At 38.5% G+C, this 15,575-nt stretch overlaps 3 protein-coding genes across 9 annotated transcripts; 1 reads left to right on the top strand and 2 right to left on the bottom strand.

Moving 5' to 3' along the window:
* Nucleotides 1-1,790: 1,790 nt before the first annotated feature.
* Nucleotides 1,791-2,778, bottom strand: LOC108953393 (uncharacterized). Its single transcript, XM_018828948.2, has 2 exons — nt 2,579-2,778; nt 1,791-2,493 (listed from the first exon to the last, which is right to left on the bottom strand). Exons 1-2 carry the CDS (start codon nt 2,615-2,617, stop codon nt 1,978-1,980), a joined length of 555 nt encoding a protein of 184 aa, XP_018684493.1. The 5' UTR covers nt 2,618-2,778; the 3' UTR covers nt 1,791-1,977.
* A 600-nt stretch (nt 2,779-3,378) lies between these two features.
* On the top strand, nt 3,379-7,065 carry LOC103991489 (protein trichome birefringence-like 16). 7 transcript variants are annotated; one of them, XM_065159202.1, is made up of 7 exons: nt 3,379-3,840; nt 3,965-4,015; nt 4,108-4,311; nt 4,970-5,219; nt 5,302-5,514; nt 5,774-5,969; nt 6,102-7,065. In XM_065159202.1, exons 4-7 carry the CDS (start codon nt 5,072-5,074, stop codon nt 6,928-6,930), a joined length of 1,386 nt encoding a protein of 461 aa, XP_065015274.1. In that variant the 5' UTR covers nt 3,379-3,840; nt 3,965-4,015; nt 4,108-4,311; nt 4,970-5,071; the 3' UTR covers nt 6,931-7,065. The 7 variants fall into 7 exon arrangements, with proteins under 7 accessions (XP_065015274.1, XP_009409245.1, XP_018684222.1 ...); XM_065159203.1 differs by having other exon boundaries at nt 3,404-3,500; nt 3,601-4,015; XM_009410970.3 differs by lacking the exon at nt 3,965-4,015 and having other exon boundaries at nt 3,379-3,530.
* Nucleotides 7,066-7,714: 649 nt separating this feature from the next.
* On the bottom strand, nt 7,715-9,685 carry LOC135642708 (vacuolar iron transporter 1-like). The gene is made up of 4 exons (XM_065159074.1): nt 9,435-9,685; nt 8,665-8,750; nt 8,397-8,511; nt 7,715-8,163 (listed from the first exon to the last, which is right to left on the bottom strand). The coding sequence occupies exons 1-4, from the start codon at nt 9,680-9,682 to the stop codon at nt 7,860-7,862; spliced, it is 753 nt and encodes a 250-aa protein (XP_065015146.1). The 5' UTR covers nt 9,683-9,685; the 3' UTR covers nt 7,715-7,859.
* Nucleotides 9,686-15,575: the final 5,890 nt, after the last annotated feature.

Here is a 15,575-nt window from a genome sequence, read left to right as displayed (position 1 = left end):
CTTTTCCGCTAGATGGAAATATGGAGTTTTATTATCTATGAGTTACTTAGACTTCATTTATCTTATGCACATATTAGTTGTAATAATTCAAACATGTGGATATTATTTTTAAACAAATATCTTATTTGTTCAGTAGCTTACGTTAGATCTTATAATTTAAAAAATATTTATAATTATTAATGAAGTCTATTATAATAAATAATATTATGTCAATAAATTGTAGGAAAAATGAACCGCAGTGTTGGTAACGAGGGAAACTCTACTCAATACAATGGGTTGCCAAATGGATATCATCATTCTACTACGCACAACCCTCAAGTTTTTGATATGAATCTTAGTTATGCTTCTCCCCCGATCTCTAATATAAATGAGCACGATCAGTCTGCTACTACACCGGTAGAAAATAGGGAGGGTGGTGATGGATTTAATCATGCATCTCAAGTTATAATTCACTTCATGGAGGCCATGAAGGAGTATATTTTATCGCAACACCATGGTCAACAAATTGCTAGCTCACAATTGGAACAATTTAAGAGGCTTTGCCCTTCTACTTTTGACGGCAAGCGTGATCCTCTATTAGCCAAAAGATGGATACGACAAGTGGAGAAAACCTTTGAGGTTATGGAATGTGCTGAAGAACGTAGGGTGCCATTGGCCTCTTTTATATTAGAAGAAAATGCAGACTCTTGGTGGATCACCAAAAAGAAAGTACTTGAAGAAGAAGAAGAAGAAGGAAAAAATATCACTTGGAAGGAGTTTAAAGATGCCTTCTACGAGCAATATCTTCCCATCTCCATTCAGCAACAAAAAGAGCATGAGTTCCTTTGCATCCGACAGAAAAGCATGACTGTAACTGAGTACGACAATCATTTCACTAAATTATCTGACTTCCTGCAACACATCAATTTCAACGATGCTCAAATGGCAAGACATTTTGAGAAAGGACTAAGATCATTCATTCGAGACCGAATAGCAATCCTGCAATTGCCAACCTATATCGAAGTCGTCAATAAAGCTCTTATTGTTGAAAAAATCGAAGAAGATCGTAAAAAAAGAAAGGATCGAAAACACCAACTTAGCAGGATTGCTTCCTCTTTGAATGGAAAACCCTTGAAGAGAAGAAGAAGAAGTAGTAGCAGCAGCTGAAAACACATGATGAGTGATTTTCCAATTAGGGTTCGGTATTGGCGAACTGCACTGAACAACAAAATTCAAGATAGCAGCAGCATGACACCAATTGATTTCAACAAAATTCAAGAAATCAATGAATGGGCAATCATGTATATGAGCATGCATGAACATACGGAATGATTTAAATGGAAACCAATTATGCACATATACGTGCATGCATGCTTATTTATAGGAGGATGAGCGTGCATGTCTATTGAATTATAACAACACATATGATGCTTGTTTATGTTTATGAGAATGAACGTACATATTTGCCAATTTAGATATTCTCTCTGAATCACAAAATGGCTGCATTTATTATATTAATTAATTGAGATTCTATTGTAGTCTCTTTTCTAGATATGTAAATCATATTAATGATATGGACCCTCCCGTCCTCATCTCATTAATATTTGAGTGGAGACTGATGTATCAATTAAATTAATCATAAATTATTTAATTTAATTAAATTAGATAAAATAATATCAACATTCAATCATAATACATACTTCTCTAAAAGAATGTTTAACATTCAATAATTTTATATATATTGAGCATAAAAGTAAATATGGGTCTTTTTTTTTCCCTTCCAAACTAAACTAGACAAACACCAACAAATCTTGAGAGCAAATATATTAATATTTGGAGTTTTTTTATATTAATATTTCGACAATTCAATCTACAAGAATACAAAGAATGTACACATAAGAATACAAGAGAATGTAATGATGGCATCCTTTTGAAGTAGCAGACAATCAGCAAGAATATATTAATTATGTCTCCTTCCATTCCTCCGGCATCAACGAATTACACCTTATCTGACTCCCAGTGGCCGCCTCCTCCTTTCCCACGGAACCGCTGCTTGACCTCCTTTGACACCGGAGTCATCGGCGTCTGTCTCCACCGGCGCGGAGACAGTGCTGCCTCCTCCACTACGTCCCCTTTCGACCAGCATATATCCACCGCATGCCGCGCCCAGGATCCTCTCGCCCTCCTCATCCCCTCCAACGCAGCCGCGTCCTTCGCACTCCGCCGGTGCCGGTCTCCACCTCCCGTGCTGCTTCTGCTCGCCATGGTGACACGATCCAGCTCCCTCGTGATCCATTCGACATCGTAGACGTCGAGCAAGGCGATGGCCGGGCAGACTTTTGAAGCGGCGAGCGCCTCTAGCTTGTAGCGGGACGGCCGAGGCATGTTTCGGGCGGCATCGACGCCGACTCGCCGGCCGTCGTCGGACTCCCGGACGACCTTTCCGGATCCCTGCTGGTACCACGCCCACGCTGCCGCCCGAACCAACGCCATCTCGTCATCCGCCGCCCTCCGCTTCACCCAATCCATTCAAAGAAGAAACAAACAAGTGGGAAGAATCACAAGGTAGAACATAAAAGGAATCAGCAATGTCATGTACCGCCACTCCCCGTGCGACACAGAAACCTGACATCAGCATCCCTCATAAGGAGTGCGATATGCTTGACTGCTCGTCCGCACGCGTCGATGACGGGCCTACTAACTTGGAGCAATCTGAGTTGCCTGATGTATAGTTTCTGTGGTGGGCCCGGTCTATATCCTCGTGGGCCACGATAGACAAACGAAATCGACAAAAATCCCCAATTTGATTCCTGACCATCCGTTTTCTATAGATGATGAGTCGTCTCTCCACCACCCATCATTTCCTTCCAATAGAATAGAGTGCTGATGGACAAAAGATTCGGGATTGGACAGATCTGAGCCCAACTATAGTAACTAATGGGCTCAATATGCTCAAAACGAACTAGTGGATTCAACAGTTAATGAATGGGCTCTCATGATGGTAATATATATATATATATATATATATATATATATATATATATATATATATATATATATATATATATATATATATATATATATATATATATTATAATCATGACAAAGCACAAAACCCACTCCAGAATACCAACATTTGACAATTATTAATCTCGAGGAAGAGCTCAATATTGATTGAGAGCGTGTTAGAGCTATAAAGACCATATGAAAGATCCAAGTGTGCAACTTTTAAGAAAATGCAAATGCATTGAATCCGTCGTGTCCGATATTTCCATCAATATACGTTGCATTGAAAATTCTAGGTAGATCAATCATGTCCGTCCGTTCTGATGGCTGGGTGTGTCCTGTCCGTTTGATGGAAGCGTCACCGTAAGGCGTCAGTGTTGTTGGAACATTAATGGCGTCTCCTCGTGTATAGGTGAACTTGCGATGAGATATTTCCCACCCTTTTCTCTCGCCTCCGATTCCGTCCCCCTTGCTTCCCGGTGCCGTTCACTCCATCGCCGCTGCTCCGTCACGAGGTGGGTGGCTATCCGTTGCCGCCTCTTCTGGTGAGTCGGTCTTTTCCAGTCAAGAACATGCAATTGGTGTCAGCTGTTGTTTTCTATGACTCCATCTCAGGATGATTCTTTCCCTTGGTTGGGGTGTTGTTCTGAGGTTGTTCAGCGATATGCTTTCTGTTTTCTGCTTCTCTTTTCTCAGTTGGTGTGAGTTTGGTTGTGGCGTTAGTGATCTAAGGTATGAAGTTGTAGTTTTACTGTTCTGTTCTTGTTCTCTGGTTGTGTTCTCTGTTGTTCTTGTCTTTGATGGGAGAAAAGGACTACTTCTGGAACGAGAACAAAAGGCTTCTTTTCTGATCAGGTATCCTAATCTTTCGTTTGAGTGATGCATACGTTCACTATTTCCCAAGTAATAGTCTATTTTACCACGAATTGCTCCAGAAGTAACCCATCCACTTGTCTTTCTTTCTTGGTGGTATTTCTAGGTTGTTTCTTAGTTCAAGATGCGAGTTTTAAGGTTAAATGAGAGTTTTAAGGTTGAGAGTCTTACATATATGTTTTTCTGTCAGTTTGCTCCTTCCCCAAGAAAATACAGTTCATAAGAGCAATTCTTTTTTTTGTGTATCAGAATTTTGATGATATGGATATGTAGAAACATAGAACAGGCAGAGGAGAAGAGAAAGATAAATTAGAAAGTTTGTAAGGGAAAGTAATATTCCATCCCGTCTCCTCTTTCCTTCCAAAGCATTGCTGACAAAGAACACACCACAATACTCGGATTGTCGTATATCTTTTCACTGGATAGGATGATCGTTTGAGCCTATCAGCACAGGTAACTCCTCTAGTCTTCATTGTACATTTTTCCTTCTCTTCTGCCTTTCCTTTCATCTTCAGTATATCTAAATATTGGCCCTTTCTATATTGATATGGAATTGGATACGGTATCAACATTTTGTTCGAGACGATTGTCTTTGTGTTTAGTCTTGCTATACAATGAGGAAACTGATCCTATTTTGCTTTTGCTGATTGCTCTTGTACACTTGGATTTAATATTAGGAACTTGTCAATTTGTTCTCTTTGATGCCGTATTTGTCTCTGTACCATATCCTATAAACTCCTACTTTCTGGAAAATGGCATTAGGAAATTGAGTATCTACAAAAATTTTGCTCTCAATATCTCAATAGAAGTGTCTCTTGTTACTTTTACATAAGCAAGATAATATAATAAGCGTACCCAAAGTACGAGACTCGTGCCAATGTGAGGTTTGGGGAGGATCAATATTCGTAACCTTATATTTAAATATTTAAATAGACTGTTTCCGTGACTCTAACCCTGGTCTTCCAGGTCACAGATAAGCAAGAAAGTGTATGATTATTTTTTTTAATGTTTTCCTTATTGTCAATACTTTGCTGGTTATATCAAATATAATATGCTCTTGTTTTATATGGATCTTTTTGCATTATTTTGAATCAGCTGCACGTCTCTGCAGATTTTGCATTTTAAGGAAGGCATTTAGTGATTCATATGCAGCCGAGAGGAGTCATAAAGTTCATTTAAGAGAAAGACTTGGTTTTGTTGTATATCTGTAGGGATGCAAGGCATGAACATAAACACTGTCAGAGGCAATAAAATCTCTCTTGCTCTTATTATTCTCATATGTACAACTCTTGTAATCTGGGCATGCAATAAAGTTGCAATACTTGGTATTCCTCATGGACAGCTTGATATTCTTTCTCCTGGTATGTCACATATTTTCTTTTCATGAATTCTTGGCATTGTTTACATCTGTTTTTAACTTAATTACTGTCTTTTTATGAATAGTGGTTCCTCTCAGGCGTTCCATGAACTCAACGGATGGTCCAAATCAGCACCAATCTGCAGATGAAGACTTATCTGTTGTAGAAAAGGTGGAAATTAACCCATCTAAAGAAACAAAACCTATTCTTAGTCTTTCACCAATTGGTTCTCCGGCAAGAAACTTATCTAGAGAGGGAGGATTGGATACTGAACGTAAAACGATACCTTTGATGAATGGTATGCAATAATAAGTTATAGATTACATGTTCATAATGATTTTCACCCTCTAAGATAGTGTCATAGTTATTTTTACCAATGTAGGTTTTAGATAAAGAACTGTGGAGCTCTAAATGTAGTGAATTGTTACATGTTCTATAAGTAATCTGGGTATTAACTTTTTGTATTCTTATTGTTCTCTATCCTGCCTGTCACACTAGTGAATTTGATTTATAACCAACATTATAACCTGAAATTTTGATGTTGGTCATTATTGTAGTCTGTAATTATGCAAAGGGGAAGTGGGTTGCAGACAACAGGAGACCTTTATATTCTGGTCATGGATGCAAGCAATGGCTGTCACCCATGTGGGCATGCAGGTTGATGAAACGTACTGATTTCTCCTATGAGAGTTTTCGATGGCAACCACAAGGTTGTGAGATGCCCGAATTTTCTGGAAGCAAATTCCTAAAAAGGCATGTTTGGCTGGTTAGCTTTTCTTCAAATCTTTCATCAAGCGAGCCATTGTTTTGGTTTCAGACCGTAATTTTCATGCTTACAAACAAGATTTCCTAACGATCAATTGCTCATGCATTTTCTGTTTGCAGAATGCAGAACAGAACAATTGCTCTGGTAGGGGATTCTTTGGGAAGACAACAATTTCAATCGCTGATGTGCATGATCACTGGTGGGAGAAAAAATCCCAGAGTAAAAGATGTCGGAAAGGAGTATGGATTTACTAAAGCGCGCAACGCCATCAGACCCAGTGGTTGGGCTTATCGGTTTCCAGAAACCAATACCACTATTTTGTATCACTGGTCTGCAAGTTTATGTGAATTGGAGCCTCTGAATGTTTCAGATCCAGCTACCAATTACGCTATGCATCTTGACCGACCTGCAAATTTTTTGAGGAAGTATCTTCATCGGTTTGATGTGCTCGTACTCAACACCGGACACCACTGGAACAGAGAGAAGTTTAGAGCTAATGGATGGGAGATGTACGTTGATGGAAAGAAAAATACTAAAGCAAAGCTTGCAGCGATGGGAGATGCGAAAAATCTGACCATCCACAATGTTATCAAGTGGCTCGATTCACGACTTCCACATCTTCCACATCTAAAGGCTTTTCTAAGGGCATCATCTCCCAGGCATTTTGTCAATGGAGAATGGAATTCCGGGGGAAGCTGCGATAACACTGTTCCATTGTCTGTGGGGAGTGAGGTTTCACAGGATGGTTCCGGTGACCCTGTTGCTGAGGCCGCAGTGAGAGGAACAGAAGTAAAACTTTTGGACATCACTGCATTGTCACTGTTGAGAGACGAGGGACACATATCCAGGTACGGTATAAAAGCCTCGCAAGGTAGGCATGATTGCTTGCACTGGTGCCTTCCAGGTGTTCCTGATACGTGGAATGAAATACTTTATTCACAGATATAGGCTGATGTTTCTCAACCCAATTGTAGCTGTAGGTAACCCATGATAACATGCATCATTAGGCAGGAAGGCTGTAATTTCATGACCTATGTTATGGAAGCTTGTTTTTTCTTTCATTATATTTTATTTTTGTAGAGATATCATTCTGGTCTGATGTCCGCTTTCTATGGCACAAAGTTATGGTCGTGTTATCATTGACCTCCACATTGGACATGCAAAGATCTTGTACATCAAATGAAGGTTCAAATAGGTCCACAAAGGGCGACGGACACTTGTTCTTCCTAGTTGTGGTGGCACTGCAGAGGACGTTGTCGTGGCAAAATCCTATGGAGGCGTACTTCTGCGCAGCTGTGTACTCGTCAACCCAACGGCCTTCCTTACCCCATCCGCAGGAAATGGTTCACCATATTTGGCTGCCTTTTCCCGACAAGCTTCCCTTATCTTCCACTTTCGAGTTCGTGCTCCCCATCAATCTTGCCACTTCTTCACGTGATGCATAAACAGCTAAAAGCTTAGAAGCTCTTTCCTCACCCCCTTACATTGTTATTGAAGGGACCAGTCACCAACCAATATAGAAGTTATTGCCTAAAGTACATTGGCTTTTGATGTTCTTACTTAATATGCCCAATCCAAGAAGAAAGGATTCGCATTCCCCAAGGGCTTTTCCTACTTGTTTACCCATAACCTTCCACTTAATCTACGAGATCCAAGAACAAAGGCATCTCAGTTCTCAACTGCCACAGCCTAAAGAATCAATCTGTCCCATGTTTATTGTTGCAGTTTGATAACCTTAAACAACTAAATTAATTCACATAGTTAGCAACATCTCGTGCAGCAATAGTTCTTCTACATGAAAGGGTAAAGAACACTACAGATTCGCAACATCAAAACTTAAACCGGATGGGGGGGCTCGCGCCGCACGCACGTTGGCCTCAGGTGGATTGGACTACTACTTTTGCCATGGCGTAGGCCGCGGCGGACGCGAGAGCACCGATGAAAGCGGTTTGGACGGCGCTGGAGAGAGGGTGGTTCCCGGTGAACTGGCCCTTGACGTAGCCGAAGAAGAGCAGCGCCGCGAGGGTGACGCCGATGGACGTCAACATGGCGTTCTGGGCGATGGGGATGAACACGTATGGCAAAAGGGGCACCAGTCCACCCACGACGTAGGAGAGAGCAATCGTTAGAGCACTCTGCAGTGCCCTCTTTGGGTCTGGCTTCTCTAATCCAAGCTCAAATCTGAAATCATAAATTGCTCATGTTTACATAACACCTTTTGGATGGAAAACTACTGCTTCTTTGAGCATGTGTAGTGGGCATTTGTCAGTGTTTCTGATGAATAGGAACCGTAATACATCGCCACGATGAAACAAATAGGATTCGTTGAAGCAAAATGATGAGGGACAAATTGAGTAGAGATGGAAATCATGGGAAATGGATTAGTTGGATAAGGATGAAGGAAATCCACTTACTTCATCATGAAATCAAGCCAAGCCTTTGGGTTGTTCCGCAGCGCGTTCACCACGGGGCTGTACTCGTGCGGCTCCAGCCCGTACTGCGCGAGTATTTCCCCGATCTCTGCTGCCTCTGTTACAAAGTACAAATATTGGCAACCTCTTCCCTTATTCAACGATACACGTATGGAAAGTCAACGGGCCATCCAATCTAATAATAATGTGAGTCGGCGCTCCGTTGGCATTGTAACGAAGTTAACCAAATCGAGTGGGTGTTGAGACATACCGATGTCGGGAACCGTAAGGATCTCCTCTTGCTCCCGCTTCAGCTCCCGCATGTAATGGTCCGCCTCGCTCTTCGCCGCCAAATACCTGCCACGTGGAGAAAAGATTGTCCGTCAGTTTGCGTGGCCGTTACGACGGCGTCAATTCCACGTGCATGTTTAGGCCGACGACGTTAACTGCTCGGGAACCGGCGCGAAGACATCCGGTGACTTCACCCACCCCCTGTTTATAACGGACACACCGAAACGGTACAAGCGCTCGGTAGCCGCTCCTTCGGAAAACCGTTCCGTTTCTCCATGACCCAAAAATTTACGCGTGTGCTTAAATGGAAGCCAAAGGAGGTCAACATCAATAAAGAAAAAAAATGATGGGAGAAGATTTTTATTTCAATTTTTTTCCATTAGATAAGGCAATATTTATATATTTGAAGGTATATAAATTTGTGAAAATATATATTTCCCCAAAAACTAAGAAGCCCTCTTCTGGCTAACTCATGAATCTCGATTATAACGATGAAGTGGTTGGGAACTTTTGCACGCAGTGGTAGTGAGATTTTTGTTTGTAGTTCGATAAATATACATATGCAACTCCATGTTTGCAAGTAAAGCCTCATGCACATAAGACGAAGAGACCGATTTCCTCCAACATCCACACTTGTTTGTGTTTGTGAAGAGCGCATATGCAATAATGATGGCGTTTTTAGAGCCAATAATTTCAAGGCAGAGAAGAAAAACATGAAGACAAGAGGAAGGGGAAGGCGGAGTTACCGACCCGCCGAGGCCCATGGAGATGGCACCGGCAGCGACCTCGGCGAGGCCTGCGGTGAGGATGAGGGAGGAAGGAGCGTTGGCGCCGGAGAGGCCGGCGGCGAGAGCAAAGGGGACGGTGAGGCCGTCGGAGACCCCTAAGATGACGTCCCGCACCACCTCTCCCGCGGTGAAGTGGTTCTCCTTGTGGTGCACCAACAGCTTCTCCGTCGTTGAGGTGCCGTTGACTTCCCATGACTCTTCAGGCGCCATTTGATCGTCCGAAGGAGTATCCTCGGTTATTCTTCGGAACTCGGGAGTGGGGAGGAGAGTGGGACGCCATATCTTATAGTTGTATGGTGTTGCGCACGCTGCAAATAAGACACGTCATTGTAAGATATTACGATAACGCCACACCTAGTATGCTAGAGTAGCATTTCCCCTTCGATAATTTAAGAAAGACAGGTTGCTTTTGTAGAGCAAAGACAATGTTTCTCGAAAATTTACAATATTATGACCCAATTATCTGCACCTGATTTAATTTGATTGGGACCGAATCTCACCTCGATCGGGACGCCATTTTTCGTACGGTCTAATAGTCGATGCATTTGGATGTCATGGATATAGGTGAATGTGGATTGACACAAGAATATATATATATATATATATATATACATATATATATATATATATACATATATATATATACATATATACATATATATGTATATGTATATATATATATATATATATATATATATATGTATATACATATATATATATATATGTATATATATATATATATGTATATATATGTATATATGTATATATATATGTATGTATGTATATATATATATATACATACATACATACATATATATATATATATATATATATATATATATATATATATATATATTGATGAATTGATGCGTCATGGATGATGAGTCAGCACGGCCTGATCCACGGGTTGATGTCGGGACGTGTAGAACGGCGCCATGCGACGCTGTCTCGAGTTTTCCGGGATGGGACGTACTGAGCAACGCCTTGGTACGGATTCTGGCTCGACATGTGAGGTGCTTCTCTTGCTGACTTGGCTGTAACGTGATGTGGAATTGATCGTGACGTGACATAGATCCAAAATATACCTTATCAATATTCATATTATCTTAATAAATTTATTTTAAAAATTAAAATTAAAATCAAATTTTATAAGTAATAACAACAAGTCACGGTGTTTGTGGCTAGTAAATTTGTGACAGATAAAGGGTTTTTCTTTATTGAAGTAGCAAATCTAAGTTAGGGTTTTAAACTTTTTTTTATATCTTTTTAATTTTATTTTATAATAAAATAAGTATATATTATATATAATGTAATAATCTAATTGCATAATCGTGTAAGTAATAAATACTAAATGCTGTTATTCCTATCCCATTAAGATCCGATCCTAATGATACTTAGTACGATATGATTGACACTTCTAATTTTATAAGATTTAAGTAATTTGATTAATAAATACTTCCTAAAATATAATGTGGCTATGTCTCTAGTCAATGTGTTATCCTTTCACTAGAAATATATTTTTTTATTTAATTATATGAATTTTTTTTATATTTCTCTTTGTAAGATTTAATTTCAAGAAACTATGATTTGTACTTCGAATCATGGCTTCAAATGTGTAAGTAGGGGAGTTGTACCCACGCATGATATTTCCTCGGACTATGTTAGAATAAAACCACCACTGACTCTAATATTTTCTATACTAACCGCTGTACATGAAAGAAAACGATGACAAGTACTCTCAGGCCTTCTCGAATCAAAACACGGACGGATGCATCACTTAACATCGAGAATGCAACCAATAAAAGATTAACTATGCAAAGTTCTCGGAGTTCCTTTTTATTATTGGAATGATAACAAACATAGGAATACAGCAAGAAATTAAGAAATCATTTATGATAAGTTTATTAGGAAAAAAAAAAAAAGCTTACTTCCATTTGGCCATATAAAAAATTGCAAAGTGAATGAAAATGGGACGACTTATTTCCATTGATAATATTTGGATGAATTCCCATCGTACAATGAGATCACTTTATTATTCCCTGTTTCCTAGATCTTGCGTGCTTTCAATTATAAGTATATAAAATTCAAATATTATAATATAATTTTTCAAAATTAAAATTAAAATAAATTGATTTAAATTGTTTTGATCAATTTAAATCGTAATTATAATTCCAAGATTCGTAAACCAAACATATAAAAGAAATTGACTGAATAAGGACTCGTAATAATGACGATAATTGATTGAATTAACTTGTTTAAAATCTATTGGATTTATTTTTGTAGTTCCCTACATTGCATGCCACAAATTTTGTTTGCATCTTTGTGCTTGGTGTATTCGGCTAGCTGGTGCTTGGTGTTGAGCTCCTTTGTGCTTCTAGAAATATTGCCCAATTTAGGTAACAATAATAAATGAAATCTCAGCATTCGTACTATTATGTATATTTTTTATATTGTTCTTAATAAAATTTGGACTTGAGGTGTCATTTGAAATGGTTACGAATGATCATTTGATTTAGGTTGAAGTTGTTACACAATGGATTAGATATGATTCTGCTTTGAATTTATTCAGGTAAACTTGTTTTAATATTCATAATTATTTTATTTTCCAAGTTTACACTAATTTTAATTTTTAAATTAGTTTTAAACTAAACCAAGTAAATCAAACTAAAACTAAAAAATAGACAGGGAAAAATAACAAAAGAAAAAAGGGTGAATTATTGAAAAAAAATCTTAAATTTAAGAAATTTTCATCACAACTTTGAAAAATTTTCATATAGCACTCCTAACTGCATAAAAAGATCATTTTGTCTTATTCTCCGCTGATCCCGTTGGCCTTGTCCTTGCATATCTCACCTATAACTCTCATATAATAAAGTAGAGGGCGTAAGAGGTACCATTGCCACTTGCAATCCTCACGCGATAGTTCATTCTCGTTGTCGTCGCTCATAGGCCTCAACGAGAGTTTATCATCGCTACTCACAACCATAAACTCAAGCCTAGTCACCTCACCCACTAGCTCTCATCATGCTCACCCACAACCCCTCGTGCAAGGAAGGATGGGACATGATGGCCTTCTCTGCCTCCATAGATCTTGTTGGCTTTTGTTAGACCCATTGTCATTTTCGTGGGCACAAGGACAAATCAAACAAGGGTCAATAGAGTTTTGTAGAGACAACGATGGCTCTTGTACCTTATCTTTCCTAATGCAACAATCATAAGCATCCACAATAAGAACAGTGATGCAAGACGGAGGTGATGACAGATTTGATGAGGACTAAAAATAAAATAACTATTTATAAAAAGAAAGATATTTTGTGATTTTTTTTAAAATTAAGATGATACATAAAAAGTTTTCAAGTTATGATTATTTTTCGAAAATTCGTCTTTAAAAAATCTTCCTTTTGTGTCCTCGTGTTAATAAATGTTGTAAACCATGGCTCACCTGCTTTACGGTGGCGCCGCCCAAAAGATGCTGCGGGCGTGTGGCGGCCACACGGCCGCTGACGGACGTACAGCAGCCGAACTAAGGATGCATTGCATGCTTTCCTGCCTTCACTGGCGCGTGTCAGCATGCAGCTCAACCCAAGAAGGATTACCCCACAAGAGAGAGAGAGAGAACTCTATTTTGTAACATCAAGATCAGAAATGAAGAAGGCTAAGTATTTCTCGATTGAGTAGGGTGGACACTGATCCACTATTGTGGATTCCCCACGAAGTCGTTCTTGCTCAGTAAGATTGTGGAAGCTTGTGGTGAAGGTTGCATCTTCGGCGGTTCACACCCATGGGTTCCGATGAAACCAAGAAAGCTGTATGTATCTTCGAGGTTCTGGCCACCGTGCAACACTCCAAGGAAAATAAATGGAGAGAAGATAGTTCATTACTGCATTTTACCCATCAGAGCCATCATCTTAGAGAACGCTAGACATCATCGAATTCCTTTTTCTTTGTTTGTTTCTACATAAAAGCTCGAAATTTATAGATCAATAGTTTCCCATAAACAATAGATCTTCCGATTCGTGAAATCAAACATAAAACGCCAGTAGAGTTTGTGGCTATTGATGTCACGGACAGCTACAGCATCGTGAATTCAGCTGTCAGCTGCTACGACCTCTGACTTCAGCTGACACACTGCGAAGAAAGAAAAAGAAAACAAAAGGCTAAAATCTAAATATAAATAGCTGTCGAATAGGTCGTGAGGTGTCCCTCTAAGCTGTGAGGTCACTGTCAGCCGCGTGTTCTCCACGGAACCATATGAAACCACTTCATCTTTGTCCCCATTTTAAGGCTGATGTTGTGTCCAGCACATGAAGGGGTAGAGCAACTTTTGCAGTACACTGTTGATGTAAATATATATGCCAATGAAATTAAAAGGATTAACTTATTTAACCAATCCGAAATGTGTCTAACTACTCCTTGAAAGATTTTATACTGAGATCAGTCTATTTTATTAGACTTAATTATGGGAGATTAATTTTTTTTAATTAAATTTAAAATCTTAAACTATAAATTTAAAACCACAAATTACAATGACATTGAAATAAATTGGTATAAGAAATACCAGGTTGATATTTCTAAGTCGTATAGTTCATTAATTGAATTGATTAATGTATTATTGTACAAATTATAAGTCATATGTTTAAGTTAAAATAGTAACTTACTGTATTTTCCTCGATCTAAACTTCTAGCAATATGTAACTCGTTTAATATATCAAAGAACTTAGAAAGTTACATATCAACGTGGAGGCCAACTAAAACGCCGAAGAAATTAACAGGATCACGTCCTTCCTCCTTTAGTGCGAGGTGGCTTGCGATAGCTGCTTTTTCTGGTCTCCTCCTCGCTTTTCCAGTACGCTCACGGAGCAGTGCCTGAAACATTCAAGTCGCCGCACAATACGAGGGAGAAGTGATGAGCCAGAGAATAAGGTTCCACTAGTGGAGTTGCCATCATAACACACGCACTGGGTAGAGAAATATATACACTTCCAATGATGATGCTTGGGAAGGGGAACACGACAATGAGTGGGAAACCTACAGTTGCGAGCAAATTTGCTTCACTTGTATTGCCATTGTACTCGTAAATCAAACGACAAAATGAGAGATAAGGAGAGTATATGATAAAAGATCTAGAAATGTTGAATGAAAGATAAGGAGAGTATATGTCAAATTGCAAATTGGACATGCTGACCAACTTAGTTTGTAAGAATTTTGATTATGGCTAATAAGATGTTGAACTATTTAATGTAAGGCTTCACCTTGAAATTGCTTACCCTTCTTATCCTTCAAAAAATTATTTATTAAGGTTTAAATTTCAGACACTAAAAAATAGTTTTTGGTTCTAAAAACTGTTAAAAATATCAAAATTGACTATTCTAGTTCCATACTTTTTTTGTTGTTGTTCTAAATCACCCTCACAAAAGAAAAAGCGTTTTTAATGGGCCAAACAGAGGGCCCAAAGGCGACCCATTTATGCCGGTGTGCTTCAACATATTCCTCCCAAACTTTGGCTCCAATAACTTCAACATATCTAATACATTTCGGCATCAAAATACAGTACTTCGAACTTTTAGATAAACCTTGATAACATTTAATAATTAAAATTATATTCTAATTTAGAATTACGGGGAAGTAAACCCAAATAGGCGTTTTGCTATGCCTTTTAGCCGATTAGCGCCCTAAGTAGGACAGTACAGTAATTTTACTGGGCAATTATATTCTCACTGAAACATAATGATTAATAGTTAACATATTATTGCATCGAGTATTTTATATTATTGAGTATTTTAGGATTTTTCACTCTTTTTTATTCTAATTAGTTAATATATTATTGCATGGGTGATGGATATAAGTGTTATTATTTAATATAATTTTTATTTTTATTAAAAAATGTAGGTATTTGAGTCTTTAAGATGAATATAAATAACAAAAAATTGGTACTCTTTATAGTAATTGGAGCCTACCCAACCTGTTTAAGTTGGATCACAACACTCATTACTTGTATTAATGCTGAATATAATAACAATAATAATAAAATTATAAGTCTTAATTATTTAACATAGATAACATAAAAAGTCATATGTTTTATTATGATTAATACTGGTATGAT

This window comes from Musa acuminata, chromosome BXJ3-7, assembly GCF_036884655.1.
Source record: "Musa acuminata AAA Group cultivar baxijiao chromosome BXJ3-7, Cavendish_Baxijiao_AAA, whole genome shotgun sequence".
Lineage (NCBI taxonomy): Eukaryota > Viridiplantae > Streptophyta > Magnoliopsida > Zingiberales > Musaceae > Musa > Musa acuminata.
Note: the sequence above shows the minus strand (reverse complement) of the source record. Positions and strands in the feature narration are given on the sequence as shown.